The sequence below is a fragment of the Marmota marmota genome, unplaced genomic scaffold (assembly GCF_001458135.2).
Source record: "Marmota marmota marmota unplaced genomic scaffold, marMar, whole genome shotgun sequence".
Lineage (NCBI taxonomy): Eukaryota > Metazoa > Chordata > Mammalia > Rodentia > Sciuridae > Marmota > Marmota marmota.
In genome coordinates, this window is record NW_025999977.1 from 10,902,602 (window position 1) to 10,923,793 (window position 21,192).

At 35.1% G+C, this 21,192-nt stretch overlaps 1 protein-coding gene across 6 annotated transcripts in view; it reads left to right on the forward strand.

Annotated features, from left to right (window-relative positions):
• Usp34 (ubiquitin specific peptidase 34) overlaps positions 1–21,192 on the forward strand; it is a 221,689-nt gene that overhangs the window by 199,084 nt on the left and 1,413 nt on the right. For 3 of the 6 annotated variants that reach the window (XM_048804260.1, XM_048804261.1, XM_048804264.1), the window contains 10 exons: positions 3,306–3,384; positions 5,055–5,181; positions 5,802–5,909; positions 7,276–7,380; positions 7,497–7,621; positions 8,615–8,738; positions 16,961–17,040; positions 19,542–19,682; positions 19,779–19,922; positions 21,006–21,165. In XM_048804260.1, coding sequence (XP_048660217.1) covers positions 3,306–3,384; positions 5,055–5,181; positions 5,802–5,909; positions 7,276–7,380; positions 7,497–7,621; positions 8,615–8,738; positions 16,961–17,040; positions 19,542–19,682; positions 19,779–19,922; positions 21,006–21,165 — 1,193 coding nt within the window. Of the gene's footprint in view, positions 1–1,583; positions 1,769–3,305; positions 3,385–5,054; positions 5,182–5,801; positions 5,910–7,275; positions 7,381–7,496; positions 7,622–8,614; positions 8,739–16,960; positions 17,041–19,541; positions 19,683–19,778; positions 19,923–21,005; positions 21,166–21,192 lie in introns of those variants that run through there. The other 3 variants (XM_015479634.2, XM_048804263.1, XM_048804265.1) reach the window with 3 other exon arrangements.

Here is a 21,192-nt window from a genome sequence, read left to right on the forward strand (position 1 = left end):
TTTTTTTTTCCCCCTGGGTATTGAACCTAGGGGGACTTAATCACTAAACCACATCTCCCATGCTTTTATATTGTTTTTAAATATTTATTTATTAGTTGTAGTTGGACACAATACCTTTGTTTTTATTTATTTTTATGTGGTGCTGATGATCGAACCCAGGACCTCTCAAACGCTAGGCAAGCGTTCTACTGCTGAGCCCTAACCCTTATTTTTTATTTTGAGACAGGGTCTTGCTAAGTTGCTAAGACTAATGTCAAACTTGCAATTCTTCTGCCTCAGCTCCTGAGTCACTGGGAATACATGCATGTGCCACTGCCCCGTCTAGGCTAATTTCATCAAATACTTCAAATAACAACAAAGCTTCTATATATTACCTCTAACACTTGAAGGTGTGTCATTTATTAGGCACACGTTTTTGTTTGTTTGTTTGTTTTGTGGTACTAGAAATTGAATCCAGGACATGGCATGTGGTAGGCAAGCATTTGTACCGCTGAGTTACATTCTCCGCCCTTTTCATTTTATTTTTTAATTTTATTTTATTTTAAGATAGGGACTTGCTAATATTGTCCACGTTGGCCTCGAACTTTCAGTCCTTCAGCCTCCCAATGAGCTGAGATCATAAGCATGTACCACATTATTCAGTTTAGGCACTTCTTTTTCCTTTGTGGTACTTTGAGAAAATATCACTGTAGTGACACGCCCAAGATAAGATTTTTTTTCAGATTATCTTCCCTCAGAATCAGAAAGCAGAAGGATCACAAATTCAGGAATTTGGCAAGACCTTGTCTCAAAATAAAAAGGACTGGGGATTTGATTCAATGGTAAAGTGCCCCCAGGTTCAATCCCCAGTAAGAAATTATTATCTTTTTTAAATTTTGACATTGGGGTAGGAATATGGCTGTCATAGAACACTTGCCTAACATGCTGAAGGCCCTGGGTTCAGTCCCTAGCACCAGAGGGAAAAATTTTTAGCAGTAATTTGAATACATTGTTTTCTCAAGGTTTAGTACTTAAAGCTTATTTTCTTTTTATTTGGTGGGGGGTGGTACCCAGGATTGAACTCAGGGGTACTCAACCACTGAACCACATCCCCAGCCCTTTTTTGTATTTTATTTAGAGATAGGGTCTCACTGAGTTGCTCAGCACCTTGCTTTTACTGAGGTTGTCTTTGATCTTCTTGTCTTAGCCTCCAAGCTGCTGGAATTTCAGGTGTGCACCACTGCCATTCCCAGCTTGAAGCTTATTTAAAAAAAAAAAAAAAAAAAAAAAAAAAAANGTTACTTGGATGCTTTCTTATTTAATGTTATTTCCTTTTACAGCTTGAGTATCTCTTATCCAAAGTTCTTAGGAGCAAAAGTATTTCAAATTTCAGGGTGATTTTTTATTTATTTTTACTATTTGCATAGACATTCTGGTTAAGCATGCCTAATCTAGGAATCTAAAATGTTACAGAACTATAATTTGTTAAGTGTCAATATGATTCTCAAAAACTTTGAGATTTCAGAGTAATTTGGATTTTAAGGTTTGGGATGCTCATCCTGTCTTGTATTACTAAGAAACAAATGTAATATTCTCTTTTCTAGAGATAGGAAAGAAGAAAGCTTAAGTGATAATTTTACTTCTTTTTCATCACCCAAGTGGTTTGTTTTGATTCAGAATTCTCAAACTGGACCTTATGTATTCTTCTAGTGCCTTCAGAATACTATTAGAATCTGATGAAGACAGACTTCTTGTTGTATTTAATCGAGGGTTGATCCTGATGACTGAGGTAAATCTTTTATTGGATTTTACTGTGCATTTATCTTATTTTAATGTTCTCACCAAAGATTTCTTGTTTTATGGATACAGTTTATTTAGATTGTTACAAGTAACAAGATTTCAGTTATTTAGATTAGCAATTGCTGATTTATATTCCAAAAATAATCAGGTTACAATTTTTAGGGTACTGTTTCTTTTCTGTATTAATTCCATACCTTTCTTCTCTTTTGTATCAGAACAACCATTTGAAATAGACTAATTGTATTCATTTCATTTGTAAGAATACAAACTAATTTCGTATTATTATTAAATTTATATTATCATTATTAAAGGTCACATACTCTTTCCCAAGAACCCACTTATTTAATGCAGTTCAGAAACTAAGATTAGCCAGTAAGATTGTTACAAGTGAAAAAATCTCATGATTTCTCGTTCTTTATAACAGCATTTTCTGGTACCTAATGAAGTATGGTCTGTAAGCAAGAGTAATCCAGATACTTTGATAATTTTTTTTTTTTCTTTTGGTACCAGAGATTGAACTCAGGGGTACTTAACCATGAAGCTATGTCCCTGCCCTTTTTATTTTTTATTCTTTATTTTTTTTCCTTTTTAGTTTTTGAGGTCTCACTAAGTTGCTGAGGGTGGGTTTGAACTTGAGATTCACCTGCCTCAGCCTCCTGAGCCACTGGGATTATAGGCGTGCTCCACTGCACCCAGCTATAATTTTCATGTAACTTATATTCAAGAACAAAATAGGCTGTTTAGTTTGGTTCTCCCCAGTTTAACTCTTTCTTCCCAATAACCAACTGATGAGTGCTTTGATAATACAAGTGGGTTTTTTAAATATATTTTAAGTTGGACACAATACCTTTATTTTATTTATTTATTTTTATGTGGTGCTGAGGATCAAACCGAGTGCCTCACACATGCTAGGTAGCGCTCTACTGCTGAGCCATAAATAACCCCAGCCCCACAAGTGTTTTTTTATTATGCAAAACTTTCAACAATTTAAAAGATAAGCCCATTATCAAAATCAACATTGTTTATACTGAAACTTCAAAAATATTCTCATCATACATTTCTTCTGCTATTGTGGATAATTAAGAATTGATTGATTGATACACATTTCTCTAAGTTACTTGGATGCTTTCTTATTTAATGTTATTTCCTTTTACAGCTTGAGTATCTCTTATCCAAAGTTCTTAGGAGCAAAAGTATTTCAAATTTCAGGGTGATTTTTTATTTATTTTTACTATTTGCATAGACATTCTGGTTAAGCATGCCTAATCTAGGAATCTAAAATGTTACAGAACTATAATTTGTTAAGTGTCAATATGATTCTCAAAAACTTTGAGATTTCAGAGTAATTTGGATTTTAAGGTTTGGGATGCTCATCCTGTCTTGTATTACTAAGAAACAAATGTAATATTCTCTTTTCTAGAGATAGGAAAGAAGAAAGCTTAAGTGATAATTTTACTTCTTTTTCATCACCCAAGTGGTTTGTTTTGATTCAGAATTCTCAAACTGGACCTTATGTATTCTTCTAGTGCCTTCAGAATACTATTAGAATCTGATGAAGACAGACTTCTTGTTGTATTTAATCGAGGGTTGATCCTGATGACTGAGGTAAATCTTTTATTGGATTTTACTGTGCATTTATCTTATTTTAATGTTCTCACCAAAGATTTCTTGTTTTATGGATACAGTTTATTTAGATTGTTACAAGTAACAAGATTTCAGTTATTTAGATTAGCAATTGCTGATTTATATTCCAAAAATAATCAGGTTACAATTTTTAGGGTACTGTTTCTTTTCTGTATTAATTCCATACCTTTCTTCTCTTTTGTATCAGAACAACCATTTGAAATAGACTAATTGTATTCATTTCATTTGTAAGAATACAAACTAATTTCGTATTATTATTAAATTTATATTATCATTATTAAAGGTCACATACTCTTTCCCAAGAACCCACTTATTTAATGCAGTTCAGAAACTAAGATTAGCCAGTAAGATTGTTACAAGTGAAAAAATCATGTCATTCTTTCCATGATTCTTTATAATAAAGAGTGAGATGGTTTTAAAGACACCAGAGGTGCATCGTACCTTTTCTCATAATGGAAATAAGAAAACAGTACATGCCAAGAGTACCATGAGAATTGAGAAGTAAGATTGTTTTTGCAGTTAAAGGTATTACAGAATAGGAAACAAGCACGTTTGAAACTGCTCTTTGAAGAATTTGGACTTGGAAAGGTAAGTTAGGGAGCCAGTTAGATAAATGGCATCATAAACACAGAGTCAAAGAAATATTGGCTCTGGTTGAGGAATGCCAAGTGTTTCTGTTTTAATTAAAAGAAAAGGAATGTAAAGAGGAGTAAGGATAATTTCATTTGTTCAGCAGATGTTTGAATGTTTACTTTGTGTCAAGTACTGTGCTAGACACTAGAGATATAGCAGTTCATACTTTACAGTTTATAAGATAAATATTGTACATAGTTTGCCATATTCAGCTCAGCATTTTGATCTTTGAATTGTGAATAGTATATAGACTTTGACCATTAAAGAGGACTAGAAGATGATGCTTCATTATAAAATGAAGTAGGGGAAAAATGGATTTATTTGAGCTAATATAATTAAAGGAATTAAAAGACTTGACAGTACAGTTTAAGGAATTGAATTCCTACCTTTTGGAGCTCTTTCACCTCCTTTCAGTCCTGCTACAACTGTGGCTAATAGGCATTCACATTGTCTTTCAACAGAGGCCTTGGGAAGTTAGTTAAATCAGTTGTCTATTCTCCCTAATCTTCCTCTTGTTGCTGCTGCTTTAATACTGGGGATTGAACTCGGGCATTTTACCACTGAGCTACATCCCTAGCCTTTTGTATTTTTTATTTTAAGACAGGCCCTCACTAAGTTGCTAAATCTGGTCTTCAATTTGGCAGTCCCTCTGCCTCAACCTCCAGAATCACTGGGATTATAGATGTGCACCACTGTGCCTGGCTGCTTTGTAATTTCTGTGGCTTGCAGTCTTAGATTTTTTGTTTGTTTAAGAAATATAAATTAAATTATTGCTTTAGTCCAAAATTGTAAGCTATCTGAGCTCTGAAGGTGAGGACTATTCATATATGTTAAAGGGGCTAACTGTAAGAGATTTTCTTGAATATTTGCTTTGCACACATGTGCATGCATACAGTCTAATTCTGAAAACATCTGTCAGAGAGAATGAGCACTACCATCTTGTGGCTCAATAAAGTAAAAATGAAATTAAGTTTTCAATCTTTTTAAATTACTTGTAGTCTTTCAACACATTGCACATGATGTATCATGAAGCTACAGCTTGCCATGTGACTGGAGACTTAGTAGAACTTCTGTCAATATTCCTTTCGGTTTTGAAGTCTACACGCCCATATCTTCAGAGAAAAGGTTTGGTCATTCCTACTTCTTATTTTTGTTACTGCTACTATTAAAGAAAGATAAGATTTTGAAATTGCAGGCCCCAGAGAAATTGTCTTTAACCTCTAGTTTATGCACAAAAGATGGGGCCTAAAGAACTAACATCCTGATGTGAAGCTGGAATGCTCCCAGGTTTTTTCTTTATGAATGCCTGAAAAATAGATGGGCACATTATAAAGTGTCAAGGTTCAGGAGACTGGAAAACATTTCTAATCACAGTAACAAGTTGTATTTTTTAAAGTTCTCCAGCTGGAAATTTCCATGGCTCAGATTAGATCATTTTTAGTTTCAAGAGAAATTACTCTAAAACATAACTCATGTCCCTATAACATAGTTGAATATGGAACTTTATATATTCCTAGAAAGTGGGACATATTCATCACTGAACTATGTACTATTTATTAGAAATCTAGCAGATTTAATAATAGTAGTAGCCATCTTATTAAAATGATCACTTAGCTTTCACCAAAGATGTTTTTATTTAATTAATTTGGATCTCTTAGAGTTATCATTCTATCAATATTATAGGGGAAAATGTGAGGAATTGTGGTCTCTCAAAAGCATATTTATGTATGCTTTTATATTTGCAGATGTGAAACAAGCATTAATCCAGTGGCAGGAGCGAATTGAATTTGCCCATAAACTGTTAACTCTTCTTAATTCCTATAGCCCTCCAGAACTAAGAAATGCCTGTATAGGTAAGTTACCTAAAAAATACACTTAAGTAAAAGCCTAGTAGAAGAATGTTTTTGAGTTTTTTAATAAGATGTGTTGTTAGGTCTCTGTTTGGAAGGCATTTACACTTTTTTGTGTAGCTCATACTAGCTAACAGGTCCTAAAAAAATCAAGTTCTGTTTGTTATCCCCATGTGGTAGTGAACAGATCACTCAGTACATCTGGGTTCTTTCACCTTCGTTTATATGTAAGTTTCTCACAGCTCTTCCTCTGATCTTCTGATCCTTTGTAAGCAAAGTGAAATCATGTCGAGTTTATGAGGTGGAAGTGACATTGTAAAGGATTGGGATGGTCATTTCACTATGAATTCTTTTGCCTAAAGATAACTCTCTGTAACTATTTTTAGGTTCTGAGTATTTCACCTTTTTATGCATTATATATTTATTATAAAATAATAATTAGTGGTTATTAAAAGATATCCCCTTGTTTTGAATTTAAAACCTAGAAACCTCTTAATATCATTATCTTTAGAAACTATTACTGTTTGTTTACAATAGAATCACATATCTCAGGTTCATGTGTGATGTTCATGTAATTCCTGGCCTTCTCTTTCTATACTTCTGCAGTAAAAGAGGAAAGGCACATAGCCTTTCTGGTGCCTTTACTTATCACCATAGTTTCTGGTAATGGTGCCTGATCACCAGAAACTGCCAGTAGCCTGTCTTCATGAACTTGATTCTTCTAGGATTAGAGGGTAAAAATAAGTCCCCTTCATATAAAACTTTAATATAAAAGTTATGGATTATCAGTTACCCCTCAGATCCAAAGAACTTTGAATTTTAGGTCCTTCCTAAGCTGTTGTAGTTGATTTTATAAAGACACATAATCAGTGTGCATTAAATATTTCTCACAGTACTTCTCTATGAAGGTTTTCTTGCTGAAATAAAATACTAATATGTAGTGCTATAAACTTTTGTTTCTAAGACTGGGCTTTGTGGCACATGCTTATAATCCCAGCTACTGGGTAGGCTGAAGTGGGAGGATTGCAAGATCCAAGGCAGCCTAGATAATTGAGCAAGACCCTGTTTCACAGTAGAAATTTTTAAAAGGACTAGGGATATAGCTGAGTAGTAGAGCACTTGCCTACCATGCATAAGGCCCTGGGTTCAGTCCCCAGTATTACAAAAAAACTTTCTAAATAATGGCCCTATTTTGTGGTTTCTTATTCTCCTTATCCAGATTTGATTGAGCATCAGACAGAATTTTTCCCAGTGTCAGGAGATAAAACCATTTGTAATCCTGCAACTCCGTCAGAATTTATGAGTTTGAAATTAGCAGGAAGATAAAATTCCAGTATTTTAATACATATACTTGTGTTTTAATTTTCAGATGTCCTCAAGGAACTTGTGCTTTTGAGTCCCCATGATTTTCTACATACTCTGGTTCCATTTCTACAACACAACCATTGTACTTACCATCATAGTAACATACCAAGTACGTATTCATCTAGCTCAGTACTTGAATATGGTTGGTATTTAATCATTCTGCACACTGAAGCTTGGAGATTTATTTTTTCCATTTATTCTTATTGTACACTTTTAATATCTTAGTGTCTCTTGGACCTTATTTCCCTTGTCGAGAAAATATCAAGCTAATAGGAGGGAAAAGCAATATTCGGCCTCCGCGCCCTGAACTCAATATGTGCCTCTTGCCCACAATGGTGGAAACCAGTAAGGTATGTTGGGATGCCAGGAAAATCATGTTTCTGTAGTTCAAAGTAATTTGAAATTTTCCCCCTGGCAGTTATGAGTACATTAGACTTTAGTGGTCATGTTATGGCTCCTAAGAAAATTAGTCTCATTTGGACTTTTTCCTTTAAATGCTCAAAATGTTGGTTGAATATTTGCAAAATTAACAGTAAGCACAAATAAGAAGTTCCCTTACCCTAAAGAGCTTAATAGTAAGTCTTAGTATTTGTCACTAGGCTAAATTTTAACTGGGTCATACATCTAAATCTGAAAAGTTAGGTACTTATTATTTTTAATTTTGGCCATATAATCAAGACTTCTTTTAATGCCCTTAAATCACATTCTTCTTCACCTATGCATAATATCATTGATTGATAGATTTGTCATTAATTTTAGCCCGGTTCCTGTCCTTCTAAAGCTTATTCTAAAATAAGGCCAATTCTAAATCATAGAGCCAAGGTACATTGACACGAGATAATTTATCTTAGTTTTAGTATTTTTTAAACACTTTTCCCCCTTTATCTTTCTTCACTTACACTTCATTTACATCCTGTCTTGCCAACCCTCTTTGGATCTTAAGTATACTTGAGAAATTCTCATAAGATAAAATATTAAAAACAATTAACACTGTTATCCTTACAGAAGTAACTCAGATCTCTTTCAAAAATCTAATTTAATCCATTCTTCTTGATGATATGTCTGTAGAACTAAAGTGTCACATGTTAAAATCTTAGAGTAATTTACTTTATTAAAGTATATAGAAATAACGGGTAATTTTAATCAGTAGCATTTGCACACTGAAAATAAACTTATGAGGACTAAGATCTTAACATTACTAGAAATTTGGAACTTAAAATTAGGTTCTTTAGAATTTAAAGATTTAATCAGATTTTTAGTTAAACTTATTACATTTGCACAAAAATGCTCTTTAATTTATTATACAATTTAAGTGCAACCATTTTATCATCTTTAACCTTCAGGGCAAAGATGACGTTTATGATCGTATGCTGCTAGACTACTTCTTTTCTTATCATCAATTCATCCATCTATTATGCCGAGTTGCAATCAACTGTGAAAAATTTACTGAAACATTAGTTAAGCTGAGTAAGTATAAAAGATGAGCAGTAAATTCCACTGAATTATTTTAAGCCCCTAGCCATTCAGGAAGGGGAGAGAAAATATGAGACAATTCTTTTTTTCTTTTTTAAAGTGAATGTTTAAAAATATTAATTAGTATTTTTGGGAACATTTTAATTTTTATTAAGAAAACACCAACTTACTGGTTTCCATTGAATAGTTTCACCCACAGTTTCAGCTGGCCTATAAGGAGGGTGGAATAGGGCTGATCACTTTTCTATATAGAAGCCCAAGTCCTCCATCATCTGCCCAGCAGAACTTAAAAACAAAAGCAAAACAACAACAACAACAAAAAACTGCTCTGCCTAGGGAGACAGGCTTAGAGATGGACTTCCCCAGCCCTGGTCTTGAGGGTAAGATGAGATCTATAGTGCCAGCTGTGCTTGGAGCTGGCAGTGCAGAAACAAGCTGTTGTGGGCCTGCCAGCGTGAAGCAGAGGTGCATATATGAGTAATTAGGAGGTAAGTCTCATAAAATAGGTGAGTGAGAAGAAGAGAAATTTGAAAGGGGAAATAATAGAAATATCAAACAAAACCATCAAGGAATTATGTAGGGAGAGAAAAACCGTTTCAAATTTTTTAATAGTAACATTGTCTCTTCAAGGATGTGCCCAAGAGTGTTAAGAATACTGTTTCCTTCGGGTGACTTTCCTCTAGGTCTTTAGAAGACATGTAGCCCAGAGGCTATCAAAATATCTCAGTTGGGAGAGTGTTAGACTGAAGACGACACATAGCCCTCCTTCAGATGTCACTTACTTCAGGATCAACAGAGTTCTGGGGCTTTGCGTGCTCTATCCCCTGACTTTATTAGGGATGACCCAGGGTTCTCTCCAGTGTTCTATAGTTTTATTTTAGAGGATGGGAAATAAAATATTCATGGAACCACCACTTAGATCAAGAAATAGACTGTTACCATACCCTAGAAGTGGTACCTCTTGTGCTTCATCTCAACCACAACTTCATATGGCAAAGATTTTGATTCATTTTAGGCAGGGCAGAAGATGTGATCCTGGGCTGGGTATATAGCTCAGTTGGTAGAGTGCTTGCCTTGCAAGCACAAGGCCCTGGGTCCGATCCCTAGCAACACACACAAAAACACACAAAGTGATCCTGTCTTAGATTTTCATTATCCAAGAAGAAAATAATAACAGCTCTGAGGGACAATTCCTCTTCAAAAAAAGCCACCTTTTATTGGTAAGTGATGAGCCCATATTCAGATTCAAAGGATTGTTTCTTCCACATCTTATCATTAGCTACTTGATATATATGTGGGTCTGAAATGCCAAGATGTGAGGGGCAAGGATTCCCTCAGATTGGCTATTTTAGGATTATGTACCTGTGTTGTAACACTTGATAAAAGACTAAAACCTAGCGATGGTAATGACTAAGTATGAAAAAATATCTAGTTCTAGGAGTGAAGCTTTGGTTCTAGGTAAAGACAGGAACAAAGAAAGAAACTCACTTTTGAAAAAGTTCCTGGTGATTGTGTTCATATAATTTATAGCAAAAATTGTTAGGAACTATTCTAGCTACTTAAACAGCTTTAACCAGCTTTGAACAGCTTTGCTATCTTCCACATCAACACAAATGCACTTTTAGGGAAATTAAAAATAGAGGGGGGAGGGAAAAGAGGTACATCTTCCCTATAATATATATAGAGAGAGTCAGCTTTTGTGTTCATGATATTTTAAATCTCACATCACTCTTAACTGTGAAGCAAGCTGCCTTAGTGTTCTCTGTATATAGCAGTGCTGTTTTATGGGAACTTCTATGAGGATGGATTTTTCTCTAACTGCATTCCTGTCTATAACATGATAGCCACTAGTTACATGTGAGTGTTGAGAACTTGATATATAACTATGGGACTAAATTTTAATTTTTTAAAATTATAACCAAATTAAAGTGCTAAATGTGGCTGGTGGCAAAGCACTAGATATAAACCAAAACCTTTATAATTGAGCAGGATAGCTGGGTGTGGTGGCACACACCTATAATCCCAGTGGTTTGGGAAGCTGAGGCAGGAGGATTCCTGAGTTCAAAGCCAGCCTCAGCAAAAGTGAGGTGCTAAGCAACTCAGTGAGACCCTGTCTCTAAATAAAATACAAAATAGGGCTGGGGATGTGGCTCAGTGGTGGAGTGCCCCTGAGTTCAATCCCTAGTACACTAAATAAATAAATAGAGTGGGATGAAAATTTCCTTGGTTACGTCTTTTATCTTTGTAACATGATTCCTATTTTTAGTCCATAAACATAAATGCAAGAAATAATATTTAGTAATGAGAGATGGAAAGAGGATGAGTTTAAATTGATTTGAACCTCACTTGCTCAAACCTTGACATTAAATAGTCCAAAGGCCAGAATATTAAAATATTTTGACTATAGATGAGATTGTCTGAAATTGGATTGCTAATGATTTTCAATTTTGAGGAAAAATCTTTCTGGTGGTTTTTATATTGGTAACTGAACAAATTTTAAGATTTATTAGAGTATAAAAGGGAATTATTAATAATTATATATTAGAATTGCAGAAAATTGTAGAGCTGTAGGTACTAAATAGTAAAAAAAAAAAAAAGGTGGGGGGGAATGTTGTACTTTTCAAGTGAAGACAATCCAAGATGGGGTTAGAAAAGACAGAGAAGTCAGGAGAGAATTTAGGGAAGTGAGCAAAGCTGCTAACAACCATCGGAAAGCACAATGTGTGCTTTCTGATACTTGAAAATAGCATAAGTAGCCAGAAAGTTTCTGAAAAAGAGTAACAATAAAGAGCGCTGGCACCGCTGATTTCTAAAATACTTATTAAAGGTACAGTAATATTTTATGGCTTAATTCCTATAACAGATTATAATTTAAAACAGTGTTTTGTTTTAAAGGTACATGTATCACTCAAAGACATGTCTCCCACCACTTTTATTCATTTTTTTTGTTTATCCTTTTTGCAAATACATTTTCTCCCCTTTCTTAAAGAAAAGTAAAACCATGTGGTACAGGTATAGAGATAGGCAGAACAGTGGAAAACAGCTCTAAAAAACTTAAGGATTTGGTAGATCCTAAAGATATCAAATTAGTAGAAAATGGGTGGTATTGAGATCTTTGGATAGCTCCTGGGCAGGGGTGGGGAGTGGGGAATGCAAGTCTTTTAATACTTTACTCATTGGACCAAAATAAACTCCAGGAGGATTAAAGATTTCCTTGCGGGGGGAAAAAAAATCTTTGGAATATTTAAAACATGAGATCATGCTGATAACACCTTGAGAGTTAAAAGGCCATAATAGCAGGACATAAAACCCAGAAACAATAAAACAAGAAAATGAAAAATTTTAATACATAAAAATGCAAACTGCTGCATGGTTTAAAATGCCATAAGTTGGATTAATATATACACACTAATGGGAAAGTGTTTGCATACTGTCAGATAAATAAGAGATCTTATAATGGAATGCGGCAATTTGGGGATGAAATTTGGCATTATGAATTAAAGTTTAGGATATTCTTGCCTTTAACCCAGCAACACCAGATACAGGAATCCATCCTACCCTACTCCTAAAAATGTCAAACAAACATACAGAGGTTGTTGGTTGTTTTCACTTTGTAGTGGGTGAAAACTGGCAACAACCCAAATGTTCTCCAGTGGGATTTTAGTTAAGTAAAACCATAGTCCATCTGTTTTGTATAGACTTCTAACAACATAGGAAAGTTCCTTGAATTACATGGAAAAAAATTTTGCTTTTAAAATGGACGGGGTAGGTATAGCTGTATGGCTCATTGGTTGAGCATGGCTGTAGGTTTATCCCCAGCACCACAAGAATAAAAGAAAACAGTGTGCAGAATATAATCACATTCTTGTAAATAAAGGTATGGAAATCACTTTTTGAGCATGCACAGGGGAAAAAGGATAATACCTATAGTTTGTAAGAATACAATTATGCTTTTATTTTCTATGTTAAATGTAGCTGTAAGGGTTTAAATTTCTTATAATACTCATACATTGTTTTGGAATTAGAAAAAAATATTTGAAGTAATATGGAAAACTCATATTGCAGACTTCAAATCATACCCCTCACTTTTTTTTTTAAGGTTTCCTAGTTTTTTTAAGTTTTTCCATGTAAAAGCAGCAATGGGATGGTCAAATAAAATAAATCCTTAGATTTCATTATTGTTTAATTAAATTTTCATTTGCAGGAACAAAACAAAGACTTTTATTACTTTTGGTATTGACTTTTTTTTGAAAAATTTTCTTAAGACATTAATGAAAGTTAAACTGATTTTGCAAGTAACTGATACACTTTGAAAATTCAAAAACTCATCAATAGAATTAAAAAATGAGTATAATTGGCAGAAGTAAGCAGTTTAAAAATCTTATAGAAAGCACAGCTCTGATTCATGCTGCTTCTTTTCAGGGTATCAGGGTAGTATTGACTAGGGAAATGACTGGTTTGCTGCTTCCCAAAAGGCTTCAAAGGGTAAATATACTCCAGGCATCCATTGCAGATCAGAAGTCATCTTGTGCCAGCCCACAAAGAGCAAATCCATTTATGCTAGGCTGATAGGCAGTAATCACATTTAAGAAACATTTATAACTCCAAAGTTTGTTGCCATTTTTTTATTTTGCAAGGGAAAATCTGACATAGGGATCAGAATCTTCGGTACATATTAGGACCATCAGATTGATTGATTGAATGATTTTAATTTTTTTTTTTTTTTTGTTTTATTGGTACTGGGAATTTAACCCAGAGATGCTCTACCACTGAGTAAAATCACCAGCCCTTTTTATTTTGAGACAGGGTGTCACCACGTTGCCCAGGCTGCCCTTGGGATTCTCCTGCCTCAGCCTCCTGAGTAGCTTGAGATTACAAATGTGAGCCACCATGCCTGGCCTGATTTTTTTCAGTAACCTATAAGGGAAGCCAGATAAATAGTAGTTTGCTTAGTGGGTATTAAGACAGAACAAAGGGATCAAATATGTGGCATTTCTAGGCTAATGTCTTGATTCAGTCTTTTGAAAAAGCCACCCCCTTCTCCCTAATAATGTATGGATGGTATAAATGCTCCTAGAAGAAACTAGGCAGAGAACCAAAACAATCAGGAGAAACCATAACTAGTAAATTTATATAAGAAATATTTCCTCCTCCTAGCAATCATGGAAGTATAAAATAATCTGATGCCATTTTACTGACAGTTTTTGAAAAACGTTGCTTTTAATGATTTACAATCCAGTGGTTTCTACATTATGAAGTATTACTTGTGAGGAGAAGATATATTTGGAATAGTTTTTTGACTTTGTATAACTAGTTCTTCTTGGGCTGTGATGGGGCAGAGTATGGACCTTGCTTGAAGATACCAGAAGTTACAAGATGAAGAAAGATAAGTGATAGAAAAGCAGATTATATTATCGTGTTTTAGATGTGACTGTTCTGTTGACTGAGACAGTCTAGCCATGTGTCTGAGAACTTCAGTGACTGCAGTTCCCCATGCCTTGTACCCAGTAAGTGAGACACTGAGTGCAAAGTAGGTACTACGGAAGGTACTGGAGGAGTGTGTCGAGTTAACAGGATATTGGCCTCTAATTTGAGTCATAGAGCTAAGAGACTTCTCATCCTCAGAGAATATGCTAGGAAAAAACTGAAACCCTTGTTCTGAGGGGGTAGCTTGCCTTACTAGAGGCAGCACAGCTTGAGAAGGAATATGTAAAACTGCTTTTTTTTTTTTTTTTTTTTTTTTAACTAAAAGAATACAGTATAAGAAGATCCAGGAAAATAATTTTCATATTAATAAATAAGTGTGTTACTTACTGTATAACAAGCAAATATATCAAATGTGTGATTTCCTAGATGTTATATTGTAATAAAGCTAATTGTAGTATCAGGTTGAAGTATTAAGCATATATTAGTCTAGGTTATGAGCAGATGTGAAGATGATCATGAAAATGATACGTGAATGACTGCCCTCTGGGTAAACATTGATTACTGGAAAGATTATGGGCTTTAGAATCAGAAAAATTGGGGGTAGTCTCTAAAATGTATTACTTACCAACTTTTGGATGAACCTGAGCAGATTATATAATCATGAGCCTAATTTCCTCATTCAAGAAAATGAAACAAATGAGAATAAAATATTTCCCAAAGTGGATGAGTTTAAATGTGCTTATTTGGCATAGTAGCACAAGGTCTACCATATTTTTGTTTGTTTGTTGTAGTGTTATCTGTAGCCAAGCCAATGACCCTGCCTAGATCCCAGCTGGGCCACTCGCCCAACCAAGAAAAAAGCAAATAATGTAAAAAGTAGAGCTGAATTTTATGCAGTTTGATCAAACTGGGAAGAAATAGCGAGGTTCCCTGGCTTGGCTCCCAAACAGTAGTATTAGCTTTTTGATAGCTATGGAAAAGAAGAGTAAGGATTATTTTACTTTGGGGAATAACCAGGGATTAAAAAAAAAAAAAAAGCTTATAGTGAACAGTTCTTCTCATGAGAGTGTTTGTATAGAACAGCCTTTAATTCAAGGATTAGCAGACTTTTTCTATGAAGAGCTAAATATTTTAGACTTTGCAGTCCACATGTGGTCTCTGTCACATATTCTTTGTTTGGCTTTTTAGATTTTTTTCCCCAAGCTTAATTTTTAATTTTTAGCTCATCAGACCATACAGAAATAGACTGTGGGTCAAACTTAACCCAAGAACCATAATATACCAACCCTTCTCTCATTTTATGGGTAATTAAGATTAAGGAATAAGGGAGCATAGAAACACTTTCTCTATAGCCACAGGATTGATGACAGGTTCTTTGCCTATCTGTGTATGATGTTACAGTACGTAAATGCTTCCAAGCAGATTAGGTGAGAGTAAAGGAGAAAGATGAGAATTTTCTTGAGTTTTTACAAGGGTACTGACGAATCTTGACAGGGGAAAAAAAAAGCTTATCCACAAAAGGGATTCTAGGTATCCTTGGTAAGTTGAATAACTGGCTGTTCTAATTTGCTTGTTAAGATTTTTCTCAAAATCCTTAGTGTAGTAAAGGGATTGGCAAACTATTAACTCACTTGCTGTCTATTTTTGTGTAATCAGCAGCTACCTACTAGATAAGAGTAGGTTTCATATTTTAAAATGGCTAAATAAAGTCAAATAAGTGTGGCTCATGAAAATTATGAGATTCAAATTTCCAGATGCACAATTTTTTTTCTTTTATACTTCAGTAGATTTATACTTCAGCCACAGCCATTTATTTAGTATTGTCTGTGCTGCTTTCATACCACCTTGACAGTTGAGTACTTGCAGCAGACATCCTGTGGCCACAAAGCCTAATTTATGATTTGGCCCTCTACTGAAAAGTTTGCCAACTCCTGATCTAACCATACTTTTTACCTGGAAGAGGATAGCTTATGTTATATTTCTTTAAATTTACAGTTTCTTTGGGGGTGGAGAGATGTGGAGATGAGAAATTTATGTAGGTCTGTGGCATTGCAATATCTTGTAGTTAGACAGGTAGGAGGGTGGGAGGATTAAATCCCATATAAATATATTTGACATCTGGAATAGTCAAGAAGAAGAGGTTAAAATCACCAAGTTTCCTGGGCTGGGGGTGTGTGTAGCTCAATGGTAGGGTGTTTGCCTAGCATATGCAAGGCCCTGGGTTCCATTCCCAGTACCACACCTGCCCAAATAAAAACAAACAGATGATCGAGATTAGACACTCTTGAAATGTCAGATATGGTCCACCCAAAAGCTTGTGGGGACAAGGCAAAAAAACCTGGTAGACTCAGAACAGTATTTGTTCAAATATACCACAAAGATAGTTCTCCCTATCTTTGGAGAAGCACAAAGAGGAAATTATGTCTTCTAATTCTCCACATCTCCCATTTGATCTTTTCTGTCTCCCCTGAAATAAACTATTGCATGGAAATTTTCTAATATGCAGAATAGTAATACCTTTAGTCCAAGAAAGCTTTGAAGGGAGAGTTGTTTAAGTTGCTCAGATCCTTCTGGGAATGAGGTATGGGATAAAAGTAAATTCAGAGTACTGTTAAATACTTCACTGGTAACATTGGAATGAATTCTTCCCCTATAAGTACTTTTTGTATTTCTGTAATTATAGAAAATATGTATAGTTATAACCAGAAACAGCTATAATTTTTGTATCTGCAGTTTAGTATCTCAGTAGTGTAATTTATAACCTCTTCTGATTTCTTTTTAAATATTAGGTGTCCTAGTTGCCTATGAAGGCTTGCCACTTCATCTTGCACTGTTCCCCAAACTTTGGACTGAGCTATGCCAGACTCAGGTAAAGCACATGAGTTTTAGATTTGGTCTTTATCTCACCTGGCCAAGTGGTCAGGAATTTTAGGAACAATGGGTTGGAAACTGGTTATGTTTTAGAATTAATGGAAATGTTAGTTTAATAAACCATGGACATCTAGTTTCCCTTTTGAGGCTCTTTCTTTTATACTTCAGTAGATTTGTATCACAGGAAATATTTCAAATAAGCTGTTTATAATTGAATTTCATATCTGTAGGTCAGTATCTACATTTGTGGGAAAAGTCTAAAATGGGGAAATACCTGGGGAAGAAGCTTATGTCCCTTTCTCTCCCCTCCACTATTCCAAAATCTTTTAGCAGAAACCATGTTGCCTGGTTAGTTCTTCCTGATCTTCAGTTTTTCAACAGTTTTATGCATTGTTTTCTTACCAATAGTCTCATGAGAATAGGAAAGCTCCTACCTCAAGTGTCTTTAAGAGCCAGCTTCTTAGAATAAAGTAGGCACATAAATAATGCTTGTTAAATTGAAGAGAAAGAACTGGGAAAACAAGCAAACAAGCCAGACTGATCCTAAGGTTTGACTCAGTTCTTGGATCTGGCCTAAAGAATCCCCTCTCCCTTTAAAACCTGAAAGAAAAAAATCTTCTTTCTTCTTGATTGCATCTGCCTTACCCCAGTGGAAGAGATGAGTTTGTTGATCTTCATGGGCACAAATTTTTAACCACATTATAGTTTCACAAGTATGGTCCAGCCTCCAACTGGATGTTTCTACTAGATGTTTGTCACAAAGTACTGTAATGATTGTTATTCATTATGTCCTTTTCCCAAACTGAAAGGTCTTATATGGTATCATCTGTTTCTTTTGGTGAAATGTTACTTTCTTTTCTTCAGTAGGTCTCCTTGAGAGGCATGGGTCTCATTTAGCTCACACGACTTAGAGTGTGGTAGGCATTCAAAAAGTGACTCTGCGCCAGGCTGATGGCAAGCACCTGTAGTCCCAGCAGCTTGAGAGGCTAGGGCAGGAGGATTACAAATCCAAGGCCAGCCTCAGCATTTTAATAAGATTCTGTTCAAAAAAAATTTTTTAAAGGAGGGGAGGGAATGTAGCTCAGCAGTAGAGTGCCCTTGGGTTCAGTCCCTAGTAACAAAGGGGATGAGGGCTCCCTGGTTGGTTTTTGAGCTGAGTGGTTTGTTCAGTAAATTGGAGCAGATCTCTCCTTCCCCCTGCCCTGTTAATGCTGTTGCCCTTTTCATGGAAAAGGCAGACTTTCCTAAAACTAAAGGTCTAAAGACCTGGGTCCTATTCCTACTCTACTTTTATGTTCTTATGACAGTTCATTACCCTTATTAAGTATACACATGTGTGTACTATCTAAACTTTATTCAACTTTTTAAAAAGTCTTTTAGTACATTAAAAAATCATATACAGGGGCTGGGGTTGTGGATCAGTGGTAGAGTGCTTGCCTAGCATGCATCAGGCACTGGGTTCTATCCTCAGTGCCACATAAAAGTAAGATAAAGATATTGTGTCCACCTAAAACTAAAAAATAAATATTTAAAAATTAAAAATACAAATTAATAAATGATCAAAGGAAAGACTATTTGAGTAGAGGAAGGAAAAGGGCTAAAAGTGATTTACATGTATATGTGTTTGTCCGCATGAACCCAGACTACTATGTGTAACCATAAAGCTCAAGTCCTTTTTTTTCCCCATATAAATACTTTTATTAAATCACACACCTAGGGAATATATCTGTTTAAAGACAATACTTCTCTTGTCTAAAAGCCAGAATGATTTGCAAACAGGAAAACGAAATTTTAGTGAAATTTCTGGGTACTTGGAACTACTAATTCTCTGAGATAACTATGGAAAGAGGTTATTGTTTACCTTTGCAATAAAAGGTGGGGAAGTATTTACCAAATTACAGTTACTAATGAGATCAGATAATAAAGTTTAGCACATATTAAAGAATATATTTTAATTGTTAATTTGTCTTTTATCTGGATGTGGTTTTGTTGTGATTGATAATAACTGAGTCCCTGAAAACATTCTCATCCTATTCTATTAGCTTTATCTTTCCAGTCCTTGTTAGTTCTTCTCAGTGCTAGATAGTAAAGCAACATTTCTTTTTTTTTAAGGGATTAAACCCAGGGGCACTTAACTACTGAGCCACAACCCTAGCCCTTTTTGTTTTATTTTGAGACAGGGTCTCACTAAGTTGCTTAGGGCTTAAGTTGCTGAAGCTAGCTTTGAACTTTCAATCTTCATTCCTCAGCCTTCGTTTAAAGCATGTTCAGTTTTGAATTTCAGTTTCTTTCCCCTACACTCAGGTATATAGTCCAAATTTGTAATATTTTAATGTGTTGGGAGGACAGTTGGTATAATTGCAAGTTGCATAGACTGTGTTGGAAGTGTCTTTTCAACAATGATTTAAAAGTGACTTTAAATGTCCTGTCATACATGACATTTAAGTCCTCATTATTACTTCATTGGTTAACCATCAGTGCTTCTTCTCTCCACTTTAGTCTGCTATGTCAAAAAACTGCATCAAGCTTTTGTGTGAAGATCCTGTTTTTGCAGAATATATTAAATGTATCCTAATGGATGAAAGAACTTTTCTAAACAACAATATTGTCTACACATTCATGACACATTTCCTTCTAAAGGTGCGTAGAGCTTTAGAAACTGTCACTTTTAGTTAGTTAATGCATGTTTTTATTATGTTGGTCTTTTGGAGATGTTTTTTATACCATCTTTTTCAGGTTCAAAGTCAAGTGTTTTCAGAAGCAAATTGTGCCAATTTGATCAGCACCCTTATTACCAACTTAATAAATCAGTATCAGAATCTACAGTCTGATTTCACTAACCGAGTTGAAATTTCCAAAGCAAGTGCTTCTTTAAATGGGGTAAGAACTATGTAAAAGACTGGGCATGTTCTTAAATTCTCCTTAAATCAACTCTGTTTGGCCTTTGTAAGATTTTACCATCCAAGTCACAAGCAATGAAAAAAAGTTTTTAAAAATGTGTTTGCTGTGCCTTATGTGTACAGAGCACACTTCTATCACCTTAAAAGATGAGCTAATGCATGAAGTATTTTAAGAACAGTAAAACTACAAAGAAGTATTCCCTTTATCTCTGCTCGTTTTTGCTTTTTGAAACATTACTTGTGATGTTTCTGTTACTGCCTCTGGCTCTAAGTAACCTGAACAGTCTAATACCTATTGATTATAAAAGGCAGTTAAAACTAGAGAATTAGTTGCCTTGTGTAGATCCCCACAACAGCTGTGTCACAGAATGGAACCTGGAAATATGTGCAAGAATATCACTCAGCAGCTTTCTAAGTAACGAGATGCTTACAAACCAGAACACATTGTGAAGCTAAGTGAGCAAGACCTTTGTGACATTCACCAGAATTTAGCTTGAGAAGCTGTGACTTCTATATTAAGACCTAAATTTCTCATGGATCATTGAAGGTTTGATTTTAAAATTAAGTCTCCATGAGGTTGTTTTTTTGTTTTGTTTTTTCTATTTTGAAAAATACTGTCTTAAGTCTGTCTTACTTGACATGAGCTTAAAATTAGTAACTTAGCACTGATGAAATATAGTAGTATCCCAATGCTGGCTGATTTTAGTGTTTTGGTCCCCTCCCCCTTTTTTTGTGTGTGTGTGTGTACCAGGAATTGAACCCAGGGGCGCTTAACCACTGAGCCACATCCCTAGCCTTTTTTATATTCTATTTTGAGACAGGGTCTCACTAAGTTGCTGAGGCTGGCTTTGAACTCAGGATTCTCCTGCCTCAGCAACCCAAGTCACTGGGATTACAGGCATGCACCACCAAGCCCAGTGTTAGTATTTTTTCTAAAAAAAAATCAGAGAAACTAAACCAGAATGGACTTCTGGGAAAGTAAATAATCTGCGTTTACCTGCAAAATGGTTGTGTCAAAAGGTTGGCTTTAAAAATTGAAATGTTCCTCTCTGGGTTTTTGTAGGACCTGAGGGCTCTTGCTTTGCTTCTGTCAGTACACACTCCCAAACAGTTAAACCCAGCTCTAATTCCAACTCTGCAAGAGCTTTTAAGCAAATGTAGGACTTGTCTGCAACAAAGAAACTCGCTCCAAGAGCAAGAAGCCAAAGAAAGAAAAACTAAAGGTTAGCTTTATGGACATTAATACTCTA